The sequence below is a fragment of the Suncus etruscus genome, chromosome 17 (genome assembly GCF_024139225.1).
Source record: "Suncus etruscus isolate mSunEtr1 chromosome 17, mSunEtr1.pri.cur, whole genome shotgun sequence".
Lineage (NCBI taxonomy): Eukaryota > Metazoa > Chordata > Mammalia > Eulipotyphla > Soricidae > Suncus > Suncus etruscus.
Genome location: NC_064864.1, coordinates 68,801,992 through 68,829,120, shown reverse-complemented (window position 1 = coordinate 68,829,120; position 27,129 = coordinate 68,801,992). Strand labels below are relative to the sequence as shown.

Below are 27,129 nucleotides of genomic sequence, written 5' to 3'. Positions count from 1 at the left end.
CTACAATCGTGTAAGGTAATGAGGTATTTTGTTTCTTGGCAAAGGAGAACCAAAAGAAAAAAAAAAAAATAACAGGCCGAGGGAGTTCTCGAAAAACAAAAAGGGGAAAAAAAACCCACTTGTGTTAAAGAAAATCTTGAAGGATAGAAGGCCAATTAAAAAAAAAAAAGGCACATCCTTGGGTGGAAGGAAGGTGGACGAGAGCACTGGGCTTCCCTCCCCCTGGTGTCAGGGCACAAAGGCAAATGTCACAGCTTCCACGGGGGCTGGCTCCACTGCCCAGCATCGCCCAGGGGCGCTTCTCACCCTCCTCAGCCGGTCCTCGCCCCGTGACAGGCGGAGACACGCGGCCCCGCACGCACCCTCCCCGTGGAGACGTCTCCAGCAGACGCGCGCCCCGGAGAACCCCCAGTGCTTTCCGTGCGCCCTCGCTCGCGTTGGGGACCTTGGCGCGGACCCCGGGCGCGTCGTCCCGGGCGCCCGGCCCCCTCCGCGGCACGAGGTGCCTTTGGACACCGCAACCCGGAAGCGGGGCGTCCCGGGGCCACGCGGCTGGGCCGGGGCGAGGGGCGCGCGTGGCTCGGGCTCCGGCTCCGGCTGCGGGAGCGGGGCCGGCCGCGGCCGAGGCGCCGCCGCGCGCGCGCGCGGGGGCCGCTTGGCTTCCCCGGCCCGGGGGCCCCCCTCGGCCGACGCCGGGAGCCCCGCCGGCGGCGCCGCCCCCCGCACTCCCCGCCCACCGGCGGCTGCGCGCACTGAGCCCTCGGCCGCCGCCGCCGCCGCGCCGCGCCGCGCCGCGCTGCGCTCCGGGGCCCGCGACGCCGCCCGCACAGCCCCGAGCGGCCACACGCAGCGGCGGCGGGCCGGGCGGCCGGGGCGCGGGGGCCGCAGGGCCGAGCCGGGGAGCGAAGCCGCCGGGCGCCCGGGCCCCGCAGCTCGGCTACAAAGCGCTCGGCACCGGCCGGGAACGCGCGCGCCGCGGCCGCCACCGGGGATCCCTTGGCGACTGCGCGCGGCCCGCGCCGGAGCGTCCCCGCCGCGCCACAGTAAGCGACCCCGGGGCCGGGATCTGGCTGGCTGGAGCGGGGCGCGGGGGTCGGGGCGCCCCTACGCAGCTCCCGGCTGCAGCACCACCCCCGGCCTCGGCGCTCCGTGCGGCGCGCCCGCCCGCCCGCCCGGCTGGGGCTGCCTTGGTTTATTTTTATTTTTCTAGCTCGCCGGTTTCCATCATTTCCGTTCTGGGCTCGTCTGGGTTGGATTCTCGGGGCGCCCCTGGTGCAGGCGCCCCACGGAGACTTGTCAGCGCGCAACGCGGGGCCCCTGCGGGAAAAGTCTGCACTTCCCGCAGGGCCTCGGGTCTCTTCCAAGCCCGTGCGCCCCAGAGCCCCGGCGCACCCCCATTCCCCCACCCCTCCCCAAGCTCCCCAACTTCCCGCACTGGTGCCCGGCAACTCTTTTGTTCGCGGAAGTTTGCGTCCAGTCCAGCGGGATGCGGGGCGTGCGAAGGCGGCGGCAGCACCGCGCCGGACAGGGCGTCTGCATTGTGGGGGGACCGTGGTGGGGTGCCTGGGGGAAGCGGGCCGGTGGTCCCCAGCCGACCCGGGCTTGCAGAACCGGTAGTGTGGGCACGCAGGGAGGAGGCGGGCGCCCCACACCCGAGTCGCGTTTGCACATGGCGAGAAGGGCCGCCCTGGCATGGGCGAGCCCCATTTTTTTTTTTGCCACTTCGGCTTTGCAGCCAGCCCGTGGGAAGCCGGGGGGCGGCTTCCTGGCTTTTGGTTTTTCCTCGGTGGGACGCCCGCGAGGGAGGTCCCCAGCGTGTGCTGCTCGGGCATCTGCCCCCCTTTCTCGCAACGACCCCCACTCTGCCACCCCGACACTCCGTTTCTTCCCAGTCCGGTAGTGCGCACACTTGGGGGAACAATACGCGTGGCGCGGGACCAGGGGCGCGCGCCGCCGCCGTCCTCTCCCTCTCCGTGGGGTCCCTGCCGCCGGGCTCCCCGCACCCGCACGCCTGGGTCACGAACCACTTCTCGGTCCCGCGGTGAACAAAGAACTGCCCTTGGCAGCGTCTGATGAATGGGACTGTGCCTCCTACCGGCCACACTCCCGAGTCTGGCCGACCTTCCAGTGTCCGGGCTGGGTGATGTGGGTAAGTGCCCCCTGCCCCGCTCTCCGGGCAGCTGCCCTCCAAGTGAGCCTCCCCTCGCCTCGCTTCGCCTCGCCTCTCAGGAACCCGGTTGCCTGGCCGGCGTCTGTACAGGGACCGACGTTGGCTGAATTGTTGGATGGGGAAAGTGGGTCCCCATTGACTGCTGCCAGGCTGGAATGCATTGTTTATGGCTCTGTCTTGCGAATGACACTGAGTTCCCGGGCGCCTGGCTGTTCCCACCGAATGCAGAGGGGTTAGGGGAGGGGGTGATGATGCTGCTTTGGGGCCCTAGGTTAAAAAAGTGCCGCACCCCCCCACCCCCAGGTTTTGCTCTTTGGGAAGGGATGGAGTTAGTAGAGAGGATGGTTCCACCGGCCCCTGACTTGGCCAGAGTTTGATTTACTGTAGATTCCTCCCAGTGTACCGAATTCTAGGTTTGGGTTGGGCCCCCCATTAGCTGTGAAACAGAACAAACAGCCTTTTGTCTCTGGGCCCAGTTGGTCTTTGGCCTCGGGATAGGTGACCTTTAACCCCTCATCTGCCTTTGGCCAGGGTCTGGCTGGGTGCTGTCCCCATCTTATTGATGCCAATTAGGGGGACACTGGGTGCCCCTTGTCCTCATCCCAAAAATGGAGAGGCCTGAAGAAAGGATGGCATCTTCTCCCAGATCCCCTGTCCTGAGAACAAGGTGAATTTTTTGTTTTGTTTTTGGTTTGGAGACTACACCCAGTGTTGCTCAGGCCTCACTTTTGGAGGTGCTCTGAGGACCATATATGATGCCGAGGATCCAGCCCCAGTCTGCTGTGTGCAATGCGGGTGCCCTCCCCACAGTTCTCTCACACTAGTCCCAGAAAAATGAGATTTTTATTTATTTATTTTTTAATTTTGGGCCACTCCCAACAGCGCTCAGGGTTCACTCTTAGCTCTGCTCTCGGAAATCACTCCTGGCAGGTTTGTGGGAGGACCATGTGGGATACCCAGGATCTAACCTGGGTCAGCTGCGTTCAAGGCAAACACCCTCCCCACCGTGCTATCACTCTGGCTCCAGAACAAGGTGATTTTATTTACTTTGAATTTTTGGACTCGGAGTCCACACTTGGCTACATGTGACTGTCCATGCTCTCAGTGGACCATATGCTGGGGGGGAATCGAATGCTGCGGGGGGGATCGAATCAGAGTCCTCTGCATGCCTGAATTATAACTCTGTGCTGTCTCTGCACTCCAACAAGGCCATTTTAGGGCAAAGGATGCTTTGTGTTTGGGCCACACTTGGTGGTGCTCAGGGCTTTCTCTTGGCTCGCTGCCCAGCAATCTACCCAGCAGTGCTCAGGGATCACTCCTAGAGGTGCCAGTCATTGAACCTGGGTCAGCTATGTACCAGGACAAGTGCCTTTCCTGATGTCCCCTCTCTGGCCCTGCAACTAAGGAGATGAACCACTATATTCCTACCTGAGAGGCTCTAAATAAAGTGGATTCAAGTCTGCAGGATTCCCTGAGACTGGCAGGGCTAGTGGTCCCCCACACCCCCTCTTGTTTTGAGCACCTCTTCAGTCACCTCTTCTCTTCTGCTTTGACCTGAACCTATCAGCAGCTTTGGGAAAGCTCCTAAAATCCTCTTGGAAAGAGACTTAGGGTCACTTGGTAACTTGTCTACATTCTGTGACACTTTGGGGGATGCCCCATTTCTGCCGCAGTGACTTTCCCTCTTCATTATGGACCCCTTATGTCTGGGCACCCCCATTCCGTAGAAATTAGTCCAGTGGCTTACTAGTGAACTCAGGGGCTCAAGCCTTGATCCATGGTGGGAACTGAGGAAAGAACCAGGCTGGGCCGGAGCTGTTTCCCCTGCAGGGCCTGGCCAGGTGCTCCTGGGAGCACTTGGAGGTGGGCTGGCTTGCTTTGCAGTTTCAGAGAACGTTCCCTGCCTTCATATCCTTGGATTGGGGGGAGCTCTGAAGACAGAGCTCACTGTTTCCATCCCCAGTGGACCCTTCAGCTAGCCAGCCAGTGGGATTTTTCCAAATTTCCCTGGTTGGTTTGTTTGGTTTTTTGGTTTTGGAGCCATACCCAGTGGCGCTCAGGGGTGACTCCCAGCTCAGCATTCAGAAATCACTCCTGGCATGCTCAGGGGACCATATGGGATGCCAGGATTCAAACCTGGGTCAGCCGTGTGCAAGGCAAATGCCCTCCCTTCTATGCTATCACTCTGGCCCCAGTTTCCCTAGTTGGGAAACTTTTTCGGGGCGAAACTTGCTATGATTCAAAGAAAAAAGGTGAAATAATTTGCCCCTGCCCAGGTCGGCGCCTCCCTGGGTTTGCTCCCACCAGCACACACGTCTCTGATGTGTAATAAAAGAAACCTGCAGGCATAATTTGTTATGTAATGTGCTGATAATACAAGATTCAGTTGTAGATGGAGACCAGATGTGCAGGGGTACGTGCTCCTGAATCTGGCCAGGACGCGCCAATCCCAATTCGGGGGCAACGGTTTTCCCATGTTGGCCTTCAGGGGAGTCCCCCCCCACTTTCCCCCCCCCAAGAGGGTGTTTCCCAAGTGGCCTGTGGCCTGGGCCCGCCCTTCGTTGCAGCTGTCTGGTCTGTCAATGTGACTCTCTTGAAAGAACCGGTTTGGTGCCAGCTTGAAGCACATGGCCAGACCGGCGGGGTCTCCACCTAGCTTCTAGCTTCTCTCTCCTGGGCTCTGCTGGGCTCCCTGGGCTCTTCGGGCCTCTGCTGGGCTCCCCTGGGTTCTGTTGGGCTCCCCTGGGCTCTGCTGGGCTCTGTTCTCCAGGCCTCATCCAGTCACCACCCCATCCTCCACCACCTCACAGGGCCCTGCGGAAACCTCTGATCATCCTGGGTGAGCCACTGTTTCAACTTGCCCCGAGAACACACTTTCCAAAACCCTGGACTCTGGGATTAATTTCTGTGTTTGTTTCCTGCTGGGCTTGAAGAGGTGACTCTTTCTGTCTCTCTGTCTGTCTCTGTCTCTCTCACCCCATGACTGAGTGACCTTTATTATGGACCAAGGTCAGGCATTGCACTGTACTAGCTGACCCCAGGAACCATTTCACGGCATCTGAACTTTGGAAAAAAGAGCCCAGCTCAGGTGTAGAAAGACTAAAGGACTTGGAGACTCAGTTTAGAAAAATTTGTGTTTTATCACTGTTTACAAGCCCAGGATGAATGGCCCCGAAATGTCTATATTCAAACACCCCCCTACCCCTCGCCCTGCTTCTGACCAAGTAATTTTCTCAGCCAAACAACTTTGTTTTCCGACACCTCCTTTGACGTTTAATCAATTCAAACCCACTGTGCACTGGACTTCAGAGCAGGATTTGACCTTTGGGAATGGCAGATCGTGGGGGTGTTGGTGAGGCCTTGTGTTAACTTCTGTGAAGTGGGGTCAGTGGGTCTGTCCCCCTTCCCATGTCTTTAGAAAGTGCGGGGAGATGGAGCATTAGGAACAACCGCCTGTGATGAGGCCAAAATCTTCAGGACGGGACCCCCACTTCTGCATGTCCCTTCCTTTTTTGCCCCCCTTTTTTTGTTGCTGTATTAAATGTGGGTTGATTGAGAGGGGAAGTGCTGATGGGTGAGTCTGAAAGCCTTGCCCGAGGAAGCCCAGAAAATAAAAACACATTTGAAGGACTGGGCAGATTTTGCATTTCAAAGGGTCTACCTTGTAGAATTTCACATCACGTCAGGGGCTGCAGGAGGGCGGGTACCCCTTCTCTCCTGCTGTGGGGGCCTCCAGGGGAAGCCACGGGAAGATACCAGACTAGAAGACAGACAACACAACTGGGTATCTCAAGCCCCGGCTCCCCAGAGTAGAGCTGTCGTGGTGGGAGCTGGGATCTGAGCGTGTTAGTAAATAGCCTTTTGACCTCAGGCTCATTCTGACTGCTCTGTCCCTCAAACAGACATGGGGATTCTCCCTCCTCTTGGGCTGGTCGAATGGGGGTGCCCAGTGCCCATGGCATTGGACACTTGCTGGCCTCACTAATTCCCCCAGCAATGCTGAACCGAGGATCAGAGAGGCCCCAAAACTGGCCCAAGCCCCACACAGCATCACATGCCCCTATTCAGGCTGCCTTTGTGCCATCGAGGCGCTGGGACCTGCTGGATCTCGAAGCATCTGGAAGCTTTGCTCAGTCTTTTTTTTTTTTTTTTTTTAGTGGGGGGGAGGTTTGGGCCACACTCGGCTGCTCGCTCTATGCTAATCCTGGCTCTGTGCTTAGAAATTTTTTAATGCAGGTTCAGGGGACCAAATGGGATGAGAAGGATTGAATCCGGTCTGGCCCAGGTTGGCTCTGTGCAAGGCAAATGCCCTACCACTGTGTTCTCGCTCTGGCCCCCCCCCCTTTGCTCAGCCTTGTTAGCCCCATGGGGACCCAGGCACTTGGCTGTCCTGCCCCGGCCCTTCCTTCCCTGCTTCTCTTCTATTATTTTACTAGTTTGGGGGTTTGAGGGCCACACCCTGAAGTGCTCAGGGTTGCTTGTGGTAGGGTGCTGGGATACCCTCCAGCCTTTGCCATCCTTCTCCTAGTAGTGAAGGGCAGCTCCACCTGCTGTATGCCCCAGGACTGTGCCATGAGGAGACCCATATGTGTATGTCACACTGTCCCGCAGTCCCAGGGAAATAAATTGGCCCCAGCACTGTCCTGGGCACATGGGACCCACCTTGTCTCCAGCATCTCCCCCATCTGCCACTGGTTTTCGTCAAGGAGGTGGGCTGAGAGGGTCTGATTGATGCTGGTTAGCTCTGGGTGGGGAGGGGTGTGGCTATGGTACTCCCATGCCAAGGGAGTTGGGTGTGGTACTCCTCCCTTCAGGGGTTGGGCCTTGGTGCTCCTTGCTCCACATGGGGGATGGGCTGTGATGCTCCAACTCCAGGTAGGGGTGAGCTGTGGTGCTCCTTACTCTAGGTGGGCTGGGCTGTGGTGCTTCTTCCATCAGGGGCGTGGGCCACAATGCTCCCACTCCACAGGGGGGTGAGCCGTGGTGCTCCCCACTCTATAGTTGTGGGCTGTGCTGCTCCCCATTCCAGGTGAATGCGACCATAGTGCTCCTGCTCCACATGGGGGTGGGCTGTGGTGCTCCCCACTCCAGGTGGGGGGGCTGTGGTGCTCTGCTCCAGGCTCAGACATGTTCAAGCAGTGGTGCATCTTCCTGTATAGGAGAGGTAGGGCTCCACACTTGGGCTGGTGACAGGAAGTGGGGTGAGGATCCTCAGCTATAGCCCCTTTGCACCTAAATATTTGGGGGAGATCCTGTGTGTCTGAAACCTGAGGTTGGTTCTCACCTCTGTGACCTATTAGAACCATGGGGGTCAGGACCCCAGCTACATTCCTGTGTTCCCCAACTTGTTGGTCGCTCTGGGGTACATCCAGGACAGTCCCTGCATTTCCCGTGTTGGAACCCTCTGCATGATGGAAGGTCCTGGGACTCAGTGTCTCGCTGATGAGCAGCTGTGGCTCCCAGCCCTGGCCAGGATCAGGGTCGGCGGCTCTGCCTCAGGCACTGGGAGCCAGGTACTCCCCTTCACTCCCCCCTGGGTCCTTCTGGAGCCCTTTGGGGTCAGAGACCGGATGGCTGTCACAGTGTCATGTGTGTGCCCACAGCCCCCTGCCTGGAGAAGGCCATGTGGGACAGACAGACGGGAAGAAGGACAAGCAGGGAAACTGGTTGTCCCCAGGCTGCAGACCTGAGGCCCCGCACCCATACTGATCCTCGTGTCCTTGGGAGCCGTGGAGGCACTGCATGGTCTGTGTGGTGGGAGAAGGGTGGGCGGGCCTTAGTTTGGCCAGTTTGCCGAGTGGGTGAGCCCAGTGACGCTGACCAGGGTGTCCCATGTACCCATGTGTATGCTGCAGAGCTCCCCGAGTCTGCAGACTGGGGTCCAGGTAAGCTCTGCAGGTGCTCTGGGCTGATGCAGAGGCCTCGACTCACCTGCCCACCGAATCCCTGGACATTCTGGGCCAGTGCTTTTCCAAGTCCTCTGCAGGGCCAGGATGGGGCCTGGAGACAAGTGGACCAGCTGGAGGACCCTCCAGGCTCAGTGGGCGCCGGCTGTGTTTAGGGCTGGGTGTTCTTGCTCCTTCAGCCTTTCCCTGAGAACCCGCTGCTGGAGTGCAGCCTTCGGGGTGACCATTCTTTCTCCACATCCTCTGTCCCAGCCCCTGCTCTGGTCCGTGGGCCAGGCCTGAGGGCCATCCACTGCTGTTGCTGTTTTGGGGCCGCTTAGAGTCAGGGTACCTGTACCTTTCCTGCGTGACCCCCTCCACCCGCCCGCCGCCCTGTGGGACCAGGCCCAGTCGGGAGGGGACCGCGCCTGGAATTCCCCGGGCTCTGGCATTCGCCTTGGCCTGAGGCCTGGAGCTGCGGGAGGTTCCATCTGGCCCCAGCAGCTTCTGTGCTCTGGGGAGGTGAGGGAGAGACGGAGAGAAAGAGAGAGGAAAGAAGCGGGGTAGAGAGACTGTAGAGAGAAGAGGAAAGAGATAGAGAATGAAGAGCACAGCCTCCATGTGCTGTTTAAGAGATATCCAGACCCTGCTGAGCCCCGGGGTAGAGAGTTATTTGGGGACCAGGCCCGGGAGCCTCTCAACCCCCCCAGAGCTTGTATCCTGAGGGGCACGCAGGCTCGCCAGGGTGCTTATTCTGCATCTCCCCCACCTTCCCGTGGCCAGTGCCTACCACAGTGCTTTGGGGGAGGTGAGAGGTGAGAGTCTTTGGGAGAAGCTCCACTCCTCAAATCCTTCCCCCTTTGGGAGGGTTCAGTTTTCCCTGAGGTTCTTTGGGGGGACACAGAGGGGTGCTTGTCTCTGGGCTCTGGTCAGCCCTGGGGCAAGGGACTTAGAGCCAGCTGAGGCCCCTGAGCACTGTGGAGCCCCAGACATCCATACATTGGGGAGGGGGAAGAGGAGGGGCAGGTTTCAGGGGCCTGGGGCCAAGGGGCGGAGCCTGGGTTCTTGCTGGACCCAGCTCTGCCCTGTTACAGTGACTTGCGGGAAGGAAGGGCGGGTGGCTGGCTGTGTGCTCTTTCTTTGTAATGAGCCTATTTTTGGGGGTGGCCACACCCAGCAGTGCTCAAGCTTCACTCCTGGCTTGGTGCTCTGGGATCACTCCTGGTGGGCTCAGAGACCCTACAGGGTAACGGGGATCAAACCCTGTCAGCCACGTATAAGGCAAGTGTCCTCCCCCTGTGTTCTCACTCTGGCCCCTCCTCTAGCCTCATCCTGAGCTGAAGCTGCTGAAATCTTTGGTTAAATCTTTGATTTTGGGGCACCAGGGATGAAACCCGGGTCAGCAGGTGAGGCGTGTGCTTGAGGTACTTCTTTAGGACAGTTTGCACCCACGGTGACAGAGCTTTGGGGAGCCCGAAGGGGATCCTGTTGCCATGACCCTGTTGCTCTGTCCACAGCTGCAGACTCTGCCTCTGCCGCGCCCTGTCCTGCCTCCCCAGGGCTTCCCTGTGGCTCTGCTGGGCAGGCACTGCCTTCTGTCCCCGTGAGTCCTCCCTGGGCCTGGGGAGTCGCTTGGCCACTATCATGTGCAACTGTGTGTATAAGGGTGTCTTGAGGCACTAGGACGTGTGTGTGTGTGTGTGTGTGTGTGTGTGTCCGAGGACACCGAGGCTGTGGATGTGTGTGCACGCGTGTGCTATCCCCCGAGCCCTGTCTTCCCAGGGTCCCACCTGGGCCACTTTAGTGCAGCGTCCTTGTGCAACTTTGGGACTCCCCCTCAGTTCATGGGTTTGGAGACTGAGGCCATGCCCTGGATTCGGGGACCCCATCCCAGAGCTTGTCTCCCACCCCTTACACGCTGGGCCTTACTGACCCCAGGACAGGCCTGTCTGGTGCTGTGGAACCCTTGGGGCACTTGGCCCCACGGGACTGAGGGGATCTCCTGAGTGCACAGATATGTGCAAGGGCTGCAGGGAAGGTTCCTGAAGAGTTGGGGAAATGAGAGAAGAGCGAACAACAGGGTCAAGCTGGGAGGGGAATGTGTGCTGAGCCATGAGTGCATGGGGATCCCGCTAAGGCCCTTTGGAGGCAACTGTGGGGGAGAAATGCCAAGTGGAGTGGAGGGTGCCAGGCTCTGGGTTGGGGGAGCATTGGCCCAGGGTGCAGTGCTCGGGTATGGCCATGCTGAGTGGCCAGGATGGGCACAGCTGGAAGGTGCCTGATGGATCCCTGATGTGGGCATCTCCCCAGCCTCCCTGTGGTCCTCAGGAAGGGCCTCTTCCCTGAAGTCTGGCTATGCCTGGACCATTTGACCTTGGGGTAACCTCTGAGTTGCTGAGGTCATTCTGAGCTGCTGCAACCCCCTGCCTTCTGGTCTCGGGGAACCATCACTTAAGTGGGGTGGGGGGCAGACCCAAGGAAAGGACCTTCTCTTAGGACTCCCTCCTGGCTCTTCTCTGGGAGACTAGAGGGGGTCCTGGGGATCGAACCCTGGTTGGCCCTGCACATGGGTGGTAGCGTCCTCCCTGCTGTGCTCCTGCCCCGGGAATGGGACCTTTGGCTTTGGGAGAGACCTACCAGTGGGCTAAGCCCTGAGTGCTTGCCCTGTGGGTGCTGGCACGACATGGAGGAGATCTCCAGGCACTCAAACACTGGCCTGGAATTTCTGGCCACCGCAGGCAGTCGTGGGCCTGGGTGAGGGGCTTTGTGAGCCCCGTGGGTGGTTCTCTAATACCCCAGGGTGTGGCTGATTGGCCTGGAGTTCCGGGAGAGGAGCCAGGGCAGGGTGGCTGGTGCCCCGCGTTGGCGTTGGCTGGCAGCCTCCCTGCTCATGGGTTCCCAGGGCAGCAAGCAAATGCCTGCACCTAGGAGGAAGAGCTTGGGGACAGCCTGGGAGAACCTCTGGGGGCACCCTGAGCCCTGTTCCTGCCCCCCTTGGCCCAGGGGACAGCCCCCGGGAACAGTCCCTGGGGCCACTTTTCTGCACTGATATGAGACTGACAGGCTCAATGATATCTGGCTTTTTTCACCCCCTCCAGTCAGGGGTCCAGAACCAGGCAGTGTGCTGGTGGAGACAGTGGGTACTGTGGGTCTCCTCGGCCCTTCTACCTAGAGATGCCACTCGTCTGGGCAACTCAGGGGGCAGTTTGCATCCCTTACAGGGAGAGAACAAAGGGTGAGAACCACCCCATCCCTGTGTTCAGAGGAAGGTAATTGAGGGCTGACTCCAGTTCCGTCTGCATCTCTGCTGCCGCTTTTCTGTTTGGTTTTGGCTTTCTGGGTCACACCTGGCAATGCTCTGGGGTTACTCCTGGCTCTATGCTCAGGATTCACTCTTCATGATGCTTACAGGACCAGATGGGATGCCAAGGATTGAATCTGGGTTGGCCTGTGCTATCTCACCATCCTCTCTTTGTACCATGGTTGCTTTGAAGTAACCCCAGGGCTCTCCTGCTCTCCTATGGATCGGGACAGTGTGTGTCTAGGCTCTGGAGGGTCCCCTGGGACACCCCATGTTGGGCCCTGCTGCCCTGGGTTTCTGTTCACCCACAGGCCCCACCCCGTCTGCTTTCCCTGGATTTCTCCCAGCAGAAGAAGTAGTTGCCCCATCCTAAGTGAGAGGCTCAGGGTGCCACAGTCAGCCAGAACCCTGAGATTCCAGTTCACAGCTCTTTAACTTAGGGTGGCAAGGATGCCCCAGGCCATGTCTGGACCTCCACCTGTTCATTCAAATAAAGTTTTTTTTTTTTTTTTTTTTTGGTTTTTGGGTCACACCTGGCAGTGCTCAGGGGTTATTCCTGGCTCCAGGCTCAGAAATTGCTCCTGGCAGGCACAGGGGACCATATGGGGCGCCGGGATTCGAACCAATGACCTCCTGCATGAAAGGCAAACGCCTTACCTCCATGCTATCTCTCCGGCCCTCAAATAAAGTTTTATTGGCAGCTTGCCACAGCCATTCCTGTCCTGGGCATCTGGGGCTGTTTTCATGCTGCAGCAAAGCTGAATGGCAGTGACAGACACCAGATGGGTCACAAAGTCTCCCCTGCTAGTTGCCCTTCCAGTCCTAGGAGAGATGTACTTGACATGGCCTTGAGCAGCCGCTTCTCCACACCAACACTGTCTGATGAGGCAGACAATTGCTCTCTCCATTTCTTTTTGTTCTGTTTTGGGATCACACCCAGCAATACTCAGGGGTTCCTCCTGACTCTGCACTCAAGAATCACCCCAGGCAGGCTTCTGGAATGCTGGGGATTGAACCCAGCTCATGCGTTCAAGGCAAGCACCTTCCCCACTGTGCTCTCTCTACAGCCCTTCTTAATTCTTGCCAGCTCATTTAAGGAGGCATGATTCGCCCAGAGAGATCAGGAATTCCCGCTTCTCTTGTGTTGATCTTGGGTCCAGTGTTCAGGGTTAACATGTGACTTTCATGGTGCCCTCGGACTGCCCAGGTTGAGGCAGGATCATCATCATTCCAGAAAGTTCTGCCAGTGGATGCAACTCTATGTCAACGATACCCTGAAGTAATATTCTGATAGTCCTGTGGGAAAGAAAAGAACACCAAACTTTCTGAATCCAAAAAATGTGTATTTGAAACATTTTTTCTCTCAGAGGTAGTGATGAAAGATGGACAAGCTCCTAACCCCTCCCCCCTCCAGATCACAGGCCAGTTTCTGAGGATCAGCTCAGCCCCTTGGGCCCCCAGGAACTCACCCTGACTGACCTTCTGCTTGTCAGGAGCTAGGCCCTGTGGCAGAACCTCCTTTCCACCACTGTGAGGAGATTCTGGTTTCAGGGACAGAGTCATCATCGTGGGTTCTAGACAAGGAACTGCTTTGCCCCTTCAGCCTGGCAGCCACCATGCGGTCAGAGGAAGCCAAGACCAGAGCTTCCCCATCACGTGCTCCTCCCTGTGTCACCCAGGCGGTCAGTCCCCAAATGCAGCTCCGAGCTGGGCCAACCTCAAGCTGTGCTCTGTTCTGCTCAGAAATCCGGGCCAGCTCACCAGTGCCCTTCTGCTTCTGTATCTGGACAACCAGCAGGGAGAGTGTGCGTGAGTTGACAGGTCCGAGCCTGAGGGGCCCACACGTGAGCTTGTTGTGGTCCAGAGCCCATGAGTGATCAGATGGATGTCCCATTCTGTAGGTCTGGTGCTGTTGGGGTTTGGAGCCATAGTGCAGCTAGGAAGACCTTGCACTCAACTGACCCAAGTTCAGTTCCCAACACCCCAGACAGTTCCCCATGTTCCACCTGGCATGGCCCTGGAACACAGAAAAGCCCTGAGCACTGCTGGGTTTGGTCCCCAAAATTATTTATTTATTGGTTTTGGGCCATACCTGGTGACACTCAGAGGTTACTCCTGGCTCTGTCCTCAGAAATTATTCCTGGCAGGCTAAGGGGATCCTATGGGATGCCGGATATCAAATCCGCCAGGCAAATACCCTCCCCGTTGTGTTATCATTTTGGCCCAAATAAAATTAAAAACAACAACAACAACAACAACATGAAAGTGCAAGGATTAATTCTCAGGGCCTGGAAGCTCAGAACCCCTAAGCATATGAAATATGGCCCTCACAGTTTCCAGAAGTAGCTGGGTAAGGAGGAAGTTGGGGTTAAGAGGATGCATCATTTTTTTCTCCCTCTTGCTTTAAAAACGGGAAAGAAGGGCTGGTATATTCTTTGTAGGGGAGGCCCAGGTTCTGAGTCTGGCCTCTCCTGGACATTGCTCCCCCCGCCCATTGCCAACTTTGCCACATGTGACCCTACACTAGACCAGTGGAGGAGACGGTCTGGATGGCCATGCTGGACTGCACAGTCCTGGTTCCTGCTGGCCACTCCCATATGCTCTGCTGCTGGCCTTCCCAGAAGTTCTGCCTGCTTTCCCACAATGCCCTGCTACCCACCCTCCCAGAATGCTCTGTTGCCCGACCTCTGTGGCCAGAGAAGGGCTGACATCCTGGCAAGTGGACTGCCTAGCAGTAATCAGATCAGGTGGAATCACAGGTGCCTCCTGGAGCTCATGGCAAATCCATTGACGTCGGGCATGTTAGGGAGCTGGCATCTAGTGAGCACCTCTCTGTGCCTGCTCCTTTGCTGGCCACATACTAGGCTGATGGTTGAAGTAATCCCCTCTGTCAAGGAGAATCTGCTGGAACAGCCTGTCTCCCCTCTAGCCTTGTGGTTTCCCTAATCCTGTTACTGCGCTCTCCTGCATCCACTGGGTCCCAGTCACACTTTTGGTTTGGTTTGGGGGCCACACCTGATGGTGCTTAAGGGATGGATACTCCTGGCAGGCTGAACCCGGTGAGATGTTGGGATTGAACCCGGTTTGGCCACATGCAAGGCAAATGTCCTCCCTACTGTGCTATCACCCCAACTCTGGCCCTGCCTGAGCACAGCTTTACCATGGTCTGTGGGCAGAAAAGTAGGTTGCTGTGTGGATTGAGGTTTATGTAGCCTCTTTGTCCCTTGTGGTCCTTCTGTGTGTGTTGTACAAGGTGTCTTCATTTGTCTCTGGCTGTTTACAGACCAGAAACAGGAAGCCCCCTATCATTTCTCTGTCTTGCCTAAAAGTCCTCAGAGCAGAATCCTGTGTTCTAGGCAGAACATTGATGGAGGAAACAGCTGCTGTGCATGCCCTGACCTCAGTCAAGCCGGCCAGCTGCAGGCAACAGGCATCCCAAACCGGCCAGCCCAGCTGCAGCCGGGCTTGCGTATGCTCTGAGATTCTAGTGCAGAATCTCCTCTCCTTCCTTTCCCTGCCCTGCACATAGAGGAGACAAAGAAGGGCCTTCCGGGGAGGATCCTGCTGCAGCTCCCTGTGGAATGGGAAAACCAGGAGCCAGTTAAATGCACCCCGAAAGGATTGGCATGGCTTTGGAGCTTCCTGGCATGTCTTGTATGTTTGGGGTTTCAGGCTGCACTGTCTGGGACTCTCTTGGCCCAAGATGACTCAGGACAAGCCCTGGTGATCCAGTGCCACTGCCTAACATCAGGGGACTGGGGGCTGGGCTCAGCCACATGGTCCTTCAGACCAGCACGGAGACGGGTCCAGCTGGTGGCATTGGTGTGAGAGGCCTATCCCTAGGATTTCTTTGACTCTCATGGAACTTTGTGAAGGTTTGTTTTTCTTACCATCTGAAAAACCAAGGGATTATTCACAAAGTCTTTCTGGATTTGTTAGATGGTTGCTTTTCTCAGGAAGTTTGTTATTTGTGTGTGTGTGTGTGTGTGTGTGTGTGTGTGTGTGTGTGTGTGTGTTATTGAGTCACACCCGGTAGCACTCAGGGGTTCCTCCTGGCTCTATGCTCAGACATCTCTCCTGGCAGGCCTGGGGGACCATATGGGATGCGGGGATGAATGCAAGGCAAATACCTTACCTCCATCTCTTCGGCTATCTGGCCCCTCTCAGGAAGTTTTTTGTTTACTTTGGGGCCATACCTGGCAGTGCTCAGGCTTTAATGCTGGTCCTGTGCTCAGGAATCACTCCTGGCAGTGCTGGGGGGGAACCATATGGGATGCTGGGGATCGAATCTGGGTCATCCGCATGCAAGGCAAATGCCCTCTCTGCTGAGTTATCACTCTGGTCCCCTATTTCTTGGAGATAGGCCTCTGTGCCCACCTGAGCTGCTTTGTGACTTGTGAGGACACTGTCTGGGAGATATTTCTGCTCTGGGCCCTCACACCAGTCCAGGTTATTCTGGTGCTCAATCCTCCCACTTCCACCTGCCGTTAGGGTCACTCAGCACTTCCCCCAGTTTAATCTTTTGTTTTTGTTTTTTTGTTTTTATTCGGGCTACACCCGTTTGATGCTCAGGGGTTACTCCTGGCTAAGCGCTCAGAACCATATGGGATGCCCTGGGATCAAACCGGGGTCACTTTCCTTGGCTAGTGCTTGCAAGGCAGACACCTTACCTCTAGCACCACCTCACTGGCCCCATAATGTTTTGAATCCCACAAGGCTGCCCTGATTTTAGCAGATGCTGGGGTTCTTAGTTTTTTTTCTTTAATACAGATCTAATCTTTAAATTCTCTTGACAGCCAGCCTCGCTGCTATGTAGTCAGTAAATAACTTGTGCTGGTAGTAGGAGAAAATTCTCAGCTGCTTTCCAAGCCTTCTAAGTTTATGAGACTCGATGGGCCAAGGGGAGGAAACATTTTCCTTGGTGGCAGCATGTTTTTTGGACATTCTTCCATGTGCATGCCTCCTCCCTCCCTCTCACCCTTGCTGTGATTTTGGCTGACACACCCATGGCCAGGTCTGCTTGCACCTTCCTGTGTGGGCCTGAGTGGGCCCCCCTCAGCTCAGGGTGCCCAAACACACTATCAAAAGGTGGCTCTTGCCAGCTGTGACTCTCACCCTTTGCTGTGGCCAGCCTCATGGGGCTACGATTGCAGTTCCAAATCACTCAGCAAAGAGCCTGGGCTGGTCCCCTGCATGAAGGGCCCTGAGGGATCGAGCTGAAGGCCCCATAATGGCCAGGCTGGTACAGCAGCTGTGAGCCATCTCCTGGACCTTGGCATGCAAGGCAAGTGCCTTAATCTTGAGCTTACTTTTTGGTTTATTTTGGGGTAGCACCCGGCGGCACTCAGAAATTACTCCTGGAGGTGCTTGGGGGCACCCTATGGGATGTTAAGGATCAAACCCAGGTCAGCCATGTGCAAGGAAATACCCTCCCCTTTCAGCTGTCACTCAACCCCTTTAGCAAAGAAATTTTTCATCTCACACTCCAAGCATCTTTTTATTTTTATTTTATTATTTTTGGGGGTCACTCCAGTGGTGTTTAGGCATTACAATTGGTTCTGTGCTCTGGGTTGCCTGGATTGAACTCAGATCAACCGTGTTCCAGGCAAGCATCCTACCATACTCTCTGCCCCTTGGTATTTAGACTTTTGGGACACCTGAACTTCCTTCCTGAGTTTCTCACTTGGTTGGCCTGAGGTTTCTTTCTTTTCTTGCTGGTTCTATCTCTTTGGGGAGCACGTCCCAGCAGTGCTCAGGGCCCACTCCCAGTGGGGTGACAGGGGGACTGTGAGGTGCCGAGGCTGGAAGTGGACCACCTCCTGCTTGCAGAGCCAGCTTTGCCCAGGCTCAACTCCCAAACCCCACTCCCTACACCCCAGTCTTGCTTTGCCTCTGAGGTTCTCCGCTGTGTGAACCCCACTGTGAGAACCTTTAACTTGTTCTCAGTGGTGCTGAGCTGTGTACCTGTGGTCAGTGATGGGGTCCCTGCGGCTGGCCAGGACCTCCCTGTGTCCACTGCTGTTCTCAGTATATATTTCCCACTGGCTAGTGGCCAAATGTGTCTGATGGACCAATTCCATTCTCTACACCGGTTCTTAGGGTGGGGGTGCCCTTGTCCCTCTCTCTGAGGACGCTTGCCTGCCCAGCCCTGTTGTTACTGATGTGGGACCAGCAGAATTTTCCAGGAACAGCTGTTGGTTTGCTTTGGTGATGTTCAACCCCAGCAGCTGGCACTAAGTTGGCGGCTGGTTTGGCAGAAGTGTGTGGGCATCGGGGTGTCTTATCCGCCTTCTGTGATTCTCCCCTGTACCTCAACTCATGTTTGGACCTCACAGTCAAAGCATCAGTGAATTTATATTGGTTTCCATAAGAGGAAACTGCTCCCCAAAAAGAGGCTCTTGAGGGGAGGCAGGATGTGCCTGCGAGTCCACACTCAGTTGCACCCTGATGCTCAAAGACTCCAGAAGTGCCCGGGCCTTCCTGGGCTGAGGAACCCTGAACCTCTGAGCCTCTGCTGCAAGAGTGCTTGGACCACTGTTCAGCTACTTCATCAGCACAGACCTTCCCACCAAGTTCTCAATCTGTACTTGGGGGAGGTGTTTTTTTGTTGGAGAGGGAAGCAAGCCTGGCGCCGGATGGGGGAGGTGCAGTGTCCATGTGGGCCCAACCTGTCTCTTCCCCTTAGCTGGGGTGGGACTCCTGGAGGGGCTGGAGACCCCCAGCACTGCCTGCTCTGGCTGCTCCTACCCATCTTGTTTACAGCATCCCCTGCTCAGCCCGAGACAATGCGGCAGTCATGGGCTGAATGAGGGCCCGTGGCATCGCCCTGACACCTTCCGCTGCCTGGTCCCCAGTTGTCCCTGAGCCAGCCCTGGCCAGCGGAGCATGTGGCCCTTGTGCTTTCATTGCTGCATGAGCACAAGGTGAGCGCATGCTGGGCACGTGGCTGCATGGGGCCACTGCTGGGGCGCTGGGACAAGGGGGTTCTAGGGGACAGTTGGTCCATTATCCTGGGCATTGGGCGAGCTGCATGGGTCAGAGCCAGGGCTGCGGGTGCCTAGGATGCAGGAATCTTGCCTGAACAGGCCTTTTAGGGTGCTCTGTCTACACTCCTTGTCTCTTGCCTTGTGGAGCAAGGCCAAGCAAGCTTGTGGCTTTGTGGTGGTGCCCCAAAAGAAAGCTCAGGACAAATGTGGGGGGCCAGGTCTTAGGAGATGTGAGCAGTGGGCACTTTGGGGCTTGAACTACCTTTGCCCGAAGAGACACCCAGCTGACCCAGCTGACTGCTTCTATTCTTCTGCCAACGCCCCACACTTATGCTGCTCCTCCAGTGTCTCCCATAAGAATCCCAGAGCCTTGAGATCTAGACACTTTGTTGTTGTTATTTTGATTTTTGGTCTTTTACCCAGTGGTATTCTGGGCTTGGTCCTCTCTCTGTGCTCGTAGATCACTCCTGATGGTGCTCGGGGGATTACGTGGTGTGATTGGTGTATCTCAGCTTGGTACCTTAACTTCTGCACCAGGTCTCTGATTGAATGGCAGGCACTGTGAGAATATTTCTGGCCAAACCCAGCAATGTTTGGGGGATGAGTTTGGGTGTCTCTGGAGAGACAGAGTTTGGGTTGGTGGGGGGCCTGTCTTCCTGTTGTTTCCTTTTCATGTGTGGGACTGTGACGGACCATGTGACATTAGCTGACCAAGTATGCCTGACAGTACATGTATATGTGTGTAAATGAGTATGAGTGACCATGTGAGTTAAATATGTGAGTGTATGTGACAAGTATATATAAGTGTGTGTGTATGTGTGTGTGTGTGTGTGTGTGAGTGAGTGACCATATGGTTGGCTGTGGACTGTGAGTGTGTGATTAAGGGTTGATACTGTGAGTGTCTAACTGGTTGTAACAATATGTGTGACTAACTGTATGTGTATTTGTGTGACTGTATAGGTATAGGTGAGTCTGTGAGCTTGTGACTCAATGTACTGGTATGTGCGAGGTGTGACTGTATGACTGAGTATATCTATGTGACTGAATAAATGTGTGTAACTGAGTATGTGTGATTCAGTGCATGACTGAATGAGTGTATGACTGACTGTGTAACCGAGTGAATGCGTGTGAATGTGTGACTGACCGACTGTGTGACTAAATGACCATGAGACAGAGCGACTGTGTGCGGCTGAGCTAGTGTGTGTGACTGACTGGATGTCTGTGTGTGACTGTGCGTGATTTGCTACACTCCCAGAAGAAGTCTTGGCCAGTGTTTCCAGGCATGTTTGGGCTTCGCTGTGAGGCTTTGCTGGGTGCGGGGAGGAAGGTGGAGTGCCGGCTATAAAAGTCACTTGAGCAAGAATGAAGCAAACACAGGCTCAAAGTCTGCAGAAGGGAAAGTGGCCTGTCTCCCTCTCTCCGCCTTTTCCCTCGAAAGGCCCTGTGAAGCCGAAACTGCCCTTTGGACAGCCTCACCTTCAGGGCTAGCATGTTGATTGTGTGCATAGTTGGGTGCAGCGCCCGTGTGAGATCCCACAGCCAAGTCCAGAACCCTGTGGTGCACTGTGGGTCCGAGATGGCACATGTGTGGTGGCATGGCAGTGTGCGTGGGAGGGAGGGAGGGAGGGAGGGAGGGAGGGAGGGAGGAGGGAAGGAGGAAGAAGGAGGGGGAAGGAGAGAAAGGGAGAGAGAGGCTGGAAGTAGCAGCCTGGCTCAGGCCAGCCTCTCCTCACTCAGGCATGTGGGGAAGGGCGGCTAGATCCTTCCTCCTCCCTGGGAACAGGGCATACCACCAGGGCGAGACACTGGCCTGAGGGGGCTGTGGGCAGGTGCTCTGCAGGGTGGGAGTTGGGAGCAGGAAGTGTGTGTGCGCGCACTGGTGACTCAGTCTGGCTGTCACTGAATCCAGGTCTCAGGCTGGGACTGCCCCTGGGTGCCCCCAAGCATCTCTCTGCCCCAGCCTTGCCCAGAGTATTGTGGGGGAGAATGAGGTGGCCAGGGGGTCCCTGGGAGCATGAAGAAGCTTGGGGCAACTGGGTCACCCCCCACATTACAGCGTCGGGCTTGGGCCTGTGTCTTTTATTTCCCGACTAAGCTGAGTGACCGGGGCCAGAGAGAGTACAGGGGGAATATTTGCCTTGTATGCAGCTGGCCCAGGTTCAATTCCCGGCATCCCAGGTGGTCCCCTGAGCACCACCAGGAGTGATTCCTGAGTACAGAGTCAGGAGTAAGCTCTGAGCTCTGGGTGGGGCTCAAACAAAACAAAATAAAATTGATTGAATGTGGTAATTGATTGATCTCCTGCAGAGATCAACCCCTAATTATGGGCCGGTGGGCTTGTGCTGTGTCTGGGCTGGAGGGAGCGTCATCAGGCGAGGCTTGTCCTGGTCCAGTTTTCATCTCCAGGTGCCACATATGATTTATCCACTGATCATTGCTAGAAATAAACCCTGAGCACTGCCGGGTGTGTCCCCACCAACAAAAACAGAAGTAGGGCCGGAGAGATAGCATGGCGGTAGAGCGTTTGCCTTGCATGCAGAAAGAGGGCGGTTCAATTCCCAGCAGCCCATATGATCCCCCGAGCCTGCCCCCCCCCCCCCGAGTGATTTCTGAGTGTAGAGCCAGGAGTAACCCCTGACCCAAAAAACAAAAAGAAACAAAAACAAAACAAAACGGAAGTAAAATGCGTATGAAGGAGCTCAGGAGAGAGTGCTCTTGGGGCAGGAGTTTGTGCTCTTCCATGCCGGTGGCCCTGGGTCCATCCCAGCAGCACAAAGTTCTCAGCACTTGCCAGGAGCATTGTTCTCCTTGCCCCCATGGCAGCACAGATTTGGGAGTAGGAGCTGAACACCCCGAGTGTGGCCCTCAAAAAGTGATAAAGGATCCTAGAGAAGTTCCCTTGAGCAGAGCTTCCTCACTGCCCTTTGACAGACACCACCGCCAGTCTCTCACCTGCCCATTGTGCCCACCCCGCTCTGCCTTGCCTTCCTTGGCTGCCCCCTGGCAGCCAGTTGCAAAACTGTGGGTTCACCAGCAGGAAATTGGCACAGATTCCGGCAAGATACGGGCATTTCCATCCCCTGACCTCCCACAGCCTTTCAGAACCACCCACGGCACGGCCCCTCTCTGCCCCTCCCCTGCACCCCCGAGTCCCCGGTAGCTCCCCGTCTGTCTGCTCTTTCTAGGGTGCTGTGTAAATGGAGTCATTAAGTGTCCTTGACGTGTTTGCGCCCTTCTCTGGAGATTTGGTGAAGGCAGGCCCAAGGCCCCTCCTTCCTGGCTCATCTTTCCTGTCTACACTGGCCCCTCCCTGTTAGGCTGTAGGAACTTAGAGTGGCTTAGTCTTTGGAGTGAGTGTTTGAGAAGAGGTGAGCCTACGGAGAGGGGCATATGGGGGCAGTGTCTTTAGAGGACCTTCCTCTGTCTGCTGAGGAGGGTATTGGATAGGGCACAAGCTGCTCTGTGTAAAGTACCTGGGTCAGGGCCATCTAGATGGCTCAGGGGTTGTATCCCTAATGGGCCATGTTCAGCCCCTGAGCACCACGTGGTGTTACCCACCCCCTCAATTTGCCCCATTCACCAAAATGACAAGTGTTTCTGGTGCAGGGTTTGGGGTTGGGAGGAACAATGTGTGTTGTGTGGTGGCAGGTGGTCTGGTCTGAGCAGGGTCTGGGCTCGAGGCAAGGCTGCCACCTTCCCCACCACTCTCCTTGTCCCCCTGTGGGATTGAGTCACCTTGCGCCACGGCAGGGCCTTGGTTTCCTTCCAGAACTTGCCTCTGCTCCTCCCCAGGCTGGGCTCTGCACCTGGTACCAGTGGCGAGAGTCTGGCATTCCCTGGTGAATATGGCTGAGCCCACGCCACATATCAAAGCATGCCCAGGGCTCTCCAGATTGGGTCAGGCCCTGCTGGTCTCGATCTGCCTCACTGAGCCCCAGAATGCGCCACTGGGATGGACTGTACTATTGCCCAGAGTGCCCCAAACTGCTCTGGCCTCCCAACCCCCCCCCCTTTTTTTTTTTTGTTTGTTTGTTTTTGGGCCACACCCGGCATTGCTCAGGGGTTACTCCTGGCTGTCTGCTCAGAAATAGCTCCTGGCAGGCACGGGGGACCATATGGGACACCGGGATTCGAACCAACCACCTTTGGTCCTGGATTGGCTGCTTGCAAGGCAAACGCCGCTGTGCTATCTCTCCGGGCCCTCCCAACCCCCTTTTAGGAAAGAAACTTAGCACCCTCCTGGGAATCACCTACTGTGCTCCCCTCCTCCTGCCCCAGATCACTCCAGCCCCTGCAGCTGTCACCACCTGGGGGACACGCTTCACCCCACTTCTGGAGCTAACGAGCTTGAACGGGTTTTTGAGAGTGTTTAAAACCGTCTCACACTCACAACTCCACCCCAGGGTCCCCCACGCTGCACCTGTCCGTCTCCCTCAGCTGAGAGCAGCCTTTGCCAAGGTGGGGGTGCCAGGAGTTTAAAGTGCAGTTGAGGGCCACTTCCTGTTTGTGCTGGTACACAAGGGTGATGGTTTCTGGGGGACACTGAGTGGAGATTTTCCTAAAAGCCAGTGCAGCATAGGGGGCTCTATCCAGAGCCTTCCTAGTGGGTCCTTGTGCCCAAGCCGTCTACCCACTCGCCCTTAGCCCACCCTGCTCTCTCCAGCTGCCTCTTCTCTTACTGTTCTTCATAGACCAGTGCCTGGCCAAGTTCATTCTACCCCAAACATTAGTCCCCAGTCCCTTTGTGGCATAGGGCCCCCCCCCCCCCCCCGTTGAGTGGTGAACACCCTTCTTTGGGCTGTTACACAGGTTTTAGCCTGTCCCCTCCCATGGTCAGGTAAAAACAGTTGCCATGGTCCTGTACAGAGCTGTGGAAGGCCCCTGGGGGTCCCTTTGCAGAGGACTCGGGGACCCCATGGGCAAGGGTCCCCTCTGCCTCTCACAGCACCCTTGTTTGCTGACCACCTCCCAGGATTCCTGTCTTGATTTTTTTCCTTTGTTTTTTGGGCCACATCTGGTGATGCTCAAGGGTTACTTCTGGCTCTACGCTCACTGCTAGAAGGCCTGGGGGACCCTATTGGATTGGGGATCAAACTTGGGTCAACCGTGTGCAAGGCAAATGCCCTCTCCATTATTCTATCACTTAGGCACCTAGTCTTGTTTCATTTATTTGAAACCACAACTGGCATTGCTTTCTCTTAACTCTTCTCTTTACACCTGGCATGGCTCAAACCTGGGTCAGCCATGTGCCAGTTCCTGCCATGCTATATTTCTGGCCCCCATGGCCTACTGCCTCCCTCATAAGCCCTGGGCACCTAAGGGGTTTCCAACAGGGATGGAGCTCTTGGGCAGCTGCCATGTGGACCCTGTGTTTCTTTGGCAACAGGCTCAGCCTGATGGCTATCCTGGGTTCCCCCGGGCCACAAGGCACTCCTGCTGGGTGTTGTTAGGGGCAAATGTTAGCTGCTCAGAATCTGGGACCCAGGACCAGGAGTGACTTGCAGCATCCTCCAGGCGGAGTAACAGCAGTGCATCGTCCTTCAACAGGGCCTAATGTCCCTCATGGATGGGGTGGTGCCAGGCTTTGCAGTGAGATACCAGACCCGTCACTGCCCAGGAGGGATTGACGAAGCCAGAGTGCAGATCCACGGTATCTGGGGCTCAGCCCGGCCACCCCAAGTATAGAGCCTTGCTTTAAGCCAAGGGCCATGTGACCAGCACCCCTCGGCTCATGAGGCTGTGCCTAGTATCCATGAGGCTGGCCGACATGCTGTGGCCAAGTCTGAGCAAAGAGCACTTGGAGGCTGAGTCAGAGCAGGTGGTGGCTCCTGCTTCTGTACTGGGGGGGGGCTTATTTTCAAGGACTGGTAGAGGGCACCTGTCTCTTGTGCTAGCTGGCCCATAATGGGCACTGCAGCCGATCAGAGTAAACAGGAAAATAAGGTTTACAACCTGATGGTCGCTGGCACATTCCTCGCTGTTCCCTTCTACAAGGGTCACAGATTTAGGGCTGTCTCCCAGCCCAAAGCAAAGGGCTTGTTTCTGGTGCCTCATTTCTCAGGTCACACCTTTAGTCCATCTTCTCTTGAGCTCCCTGTACACCCTACTGTCTCTGAAGGAGCATCCACAGAAAAAAGGGGTGTGAGGGCAAGAGTCAACTTTTTCAAACTGGCTCTGGGCAAGATGAGTCCAGGGAAGGAGGGGACATATCCCATCCCTGCCAGAAGCTGCAAGGGGCCTCACTACTGTCAGCATGAGGAGGCTGGCCAGTGTCCTGGTGCTGGGTTCATTCTGGGGGACACAGCAGAAAGGCTCCTTCCTGCAGGCATATTTGAGCGCCTTTCTGGGAGGATAGTGGGTGCCTTGGATCTTCTGGGGTTCCAGCTAGGTGATGATAGTGGTGGCCATTGAGGTTGCCATAACTGTGACCCATGGAGATGACATGGACTTACCTTGGCTCTGGGGACATCCTACAGCCCTCAGTGGGGACCTCGGTGCTACCCAGAATGCACCTTTTTGGCATGTCCCATGGTGCCCTGCGCCCCACCCATGCTCCTTACTGTCTTTCTTCGCCTCTCCAGGGAGCCGTCCAGTGCCGTGTCCTGTCCCAGGAGGCCCTGTCCGGGGTGACAACCACGAGGAGCCTGGGGCTGGCTCTGCCTTTGTGCCCCTGAGATGGCTTGTGGCCACCCCAGGGTGGAGCCCAACGCCTGAGGTCCTGACCATGGTGATGATCCTGAGGAAAAGCCTCGACAGCCAAGCATCGGGGTCCACGGCACGCGGGACCCTTCCCCCTGAGCTGGTACGGAAATGGCTTCACTCCCTCTTGGCGTGTGAGAGCCCCCAAGGCCCTGTGGGCTTCTGGCTGCCAAGAGAGGCAGGTGAAGTGCTGGGCAGGACTTAGCAGGAATGGGCTACTTGGCTTGGAACAAGTGCTGGGGGTTGGGAGGGGGGGTAGGACCAGCCTGGGGCTGCTGAGAGCAGGAGGAGGTGAGCTTGATTGGCCTGATTAGATGTGAGGAGGGAAAGAATAGGTCTTTGAGGGCATCTCCCCGGCTGGTACCCCTGTGCAGGCCGGAACATTGTGGCAGGGTCAACAGTGCAGTGCCCAGCCCTGCCCCAGGGGGGAAGGACACTGTATCGGGACTGGAGTTGCCCGGGTGTGGCAAGGGCTCATGCACTATCTCCTGACTCAGAAGTCTCAGTTGGGGGGCTGGAGATAAAGGGGACATCGCCCCATTCCTGCTGAGTCCTGCCTGGTGCCCCACCTGCCCCTGTTGGCAGCCAGGGGAGGTCCTCAGGGCCTGGGGGCCTCTCCCATGCCTCTTGCCCTCCTATGGCCAACCTGGGATGAGCCCCACTGCCCCACTGGAGCAGGCCTCAGGCCGAGCACTGTAGTTCCCTTTACCCCACTTCCCTCGCAGTCGCTCTTTCTTTCCGGCTCTAACATGAGCCCTGCCCTGGCCGCCGGCCCAGACGCTGACCTCGGCACTTCCAGCCCCTCCCGCAGCTGCACGCAGGACATGGACACGGTCTGGCCTGGCCTCATCGCCACAGGCTGGACCCTAGTGAGAGCTGGGGGAGCCTTTGCTCCCCAAGGCCTCCAGCTGGACCGGAAACAGCTTTGCCCTTTTCTGTGCACCCAGGGTGTGGCTCTCCCAGGCTGGTGCCCACAAGAATCCTTGTTTCCTCCAGCACATGCTTGAGGCTCTTTTTCTTTTGGGCCCACACACTGGCCCCCGCACCCCAAAAAAGTCAGTGTGGGACCTGCTGGTTAGAGCTCGGAACTTGGGGCTCTCTGGGACCTCCTTGGTCCCTGCCATGGCTGATCCCCTGCTGCCAGCCTCTTCTCCCAGGAAATCCTTCCTGCTGTTCTCACTGCCCTGGCATTGTGGGGGCTGGGGGCAGCCATGCAAGCGAAGAAGCTCCCGGCTGACCTGGGCTCAGGAGAAGGAACAAGGCTGCAGCTGGTCACCAGCAGAGAATCAGGTTGGAGAGAAGTGAGCAGGGCTGTTTGTCAAAGTTAGCTTCTCTGGGTAGTGGCTGTGATGTCCCCGAGATGGTCCCCAAGTGGCCCTGGATAGGCAGGCCCAAAGAGGCAGCTAGCCTCAAGCTATGGTCCTGCCTGGCTTTGGAGGAACTTTTGTGTTTTATTGTTTATTATATTTTTGCTTTGTTGTTATTTATTTTGGGCCATACCCAGCAGTGCTTAGAGGTTCCTCTCAGCTCTGTGCTCAGAAATTACTCCTGGCAGGCTTGGGAACCCTCTGGGATTCTGGGGATTGTATCTGGGTCAGCCATATGCAAGGCAAGCACTCTCTCCATAGTGCGATTACTCCATCCCCAAGGGGGGCCCTTTTGGGGAGCTTGGCAGTGGGGTGCTGGGGCACTGTAAGCAGAAGGTGAACGAGCACACCGGGCTCTGGTCTGGCGCAAAGGTCCCCGAATCAGGCAGCTGGGGGCCGGGCCAGGAGTTGGTTGCAGGTGCTCCCACCCTCTTATCTGGGGGGCCAGGTGCTCCAGGAGGCCCCACCCTCCCCGCCAGGCGCCAGAGCCACGTTCCTGCCCACTTTGTGCCCTGGTGTTGGTGTTTGGGCTCCTCAGAAGCCAGAGCCTGTTGCCGGGGTGAGAGTGTCTCTCGCCCTGTGAGATCAGCCTTGACGGGAGTGAAAAAGAGTGTGTGAGAGTTGTGCGTGTGAGTGTATGTGAGTGTGAATGAGTATATTCTGTGTGTACATGAGTGTGTGTTCTTTGTGTGTGTGAATGAGTCTGGGTGTATGTATGTTC

The 27,129-nt window shown here is 56.7% G+C and overlaps 2 protein-coding genes across 3 annotated transcripts in view; both read left to right on the top strand.

Annotated features, from left to right (window-relative positions):
* The first annotated feature begins 245 nt into the window (after nucleotides 1–245).
* LOC126033480 (translation initiation factor IF-2-like) lies at nucleotides 246–2,045 on the top strand. Its single transcript, XM_049790452.1, has 3 exons — nucleotides 246–1,613; nucleotides 1,736–1,786; nucleotides 1,893–2,045. The coding sequence occupies exons 1-3, from the start codon at nucleotides 246–248 to the stop codon at nucleotides 2,043–2,045; spliced, it is 1,572 nt and encodes a 523-aa protein (XP_049646409.1).
* The window catches only part of FAM53B (family with sequence similarity 53 member B), a 45,051-nt gene continuing 18,946 nt past the window's right edge, over nucleotides 1,025–27,129 (top strand). The window contains exons 1-2 of one of the 2 annotated variants that reach the window (XM_049764484.1): nucleotides 1,025–1,043; nucleotides 24,924–25,144. In XM_049764484.1, coding sequence (XP_049620441.1) covers nucleotides 25,067–25,144 — 78 coding nt within the window. In that variant the 5' untranslated portion in view covers nucleotides 1,025–1,043; nucleotides 24,924–25,066. Of the gene's footprint in view, nucleotides 1,044–2,024; nucleotides 2,150–24,923; nucleotides 25,145–27,129 lie in introns of those variants that run through there. The other variant, XM_049764483.1, reaches the window with a different exon arrangement.

What these genes read in the sequence shown, in the direction of transcription:
- LOC126033480 (XM_049790452.1), top strand. Translation starts at nt 246, where the DNA reads ATGTCACAGCTTCCACGGGGGCTGGCTCCACTGCCCAGCATCGCCCAG. An exon ending in GACCCGGGCTTGCAGAACCG is followed by an intron (nt 1,614 to 1,735) that starts GTAGTGTGGGCA and finishes TCGGCTTTGCAG; the next exon opens with CCAGCCCGTGGGAAGCCGGG. An exon ending in TGGCTTTTGGTTTTTCCTCG is followed by an intron (nt 1,787 to 1,892) that starts GTGGGACGCCCG and finishes GTTTCTTCCCAG; the next exon opens with TCCGGTAGTGCGCACACTTG.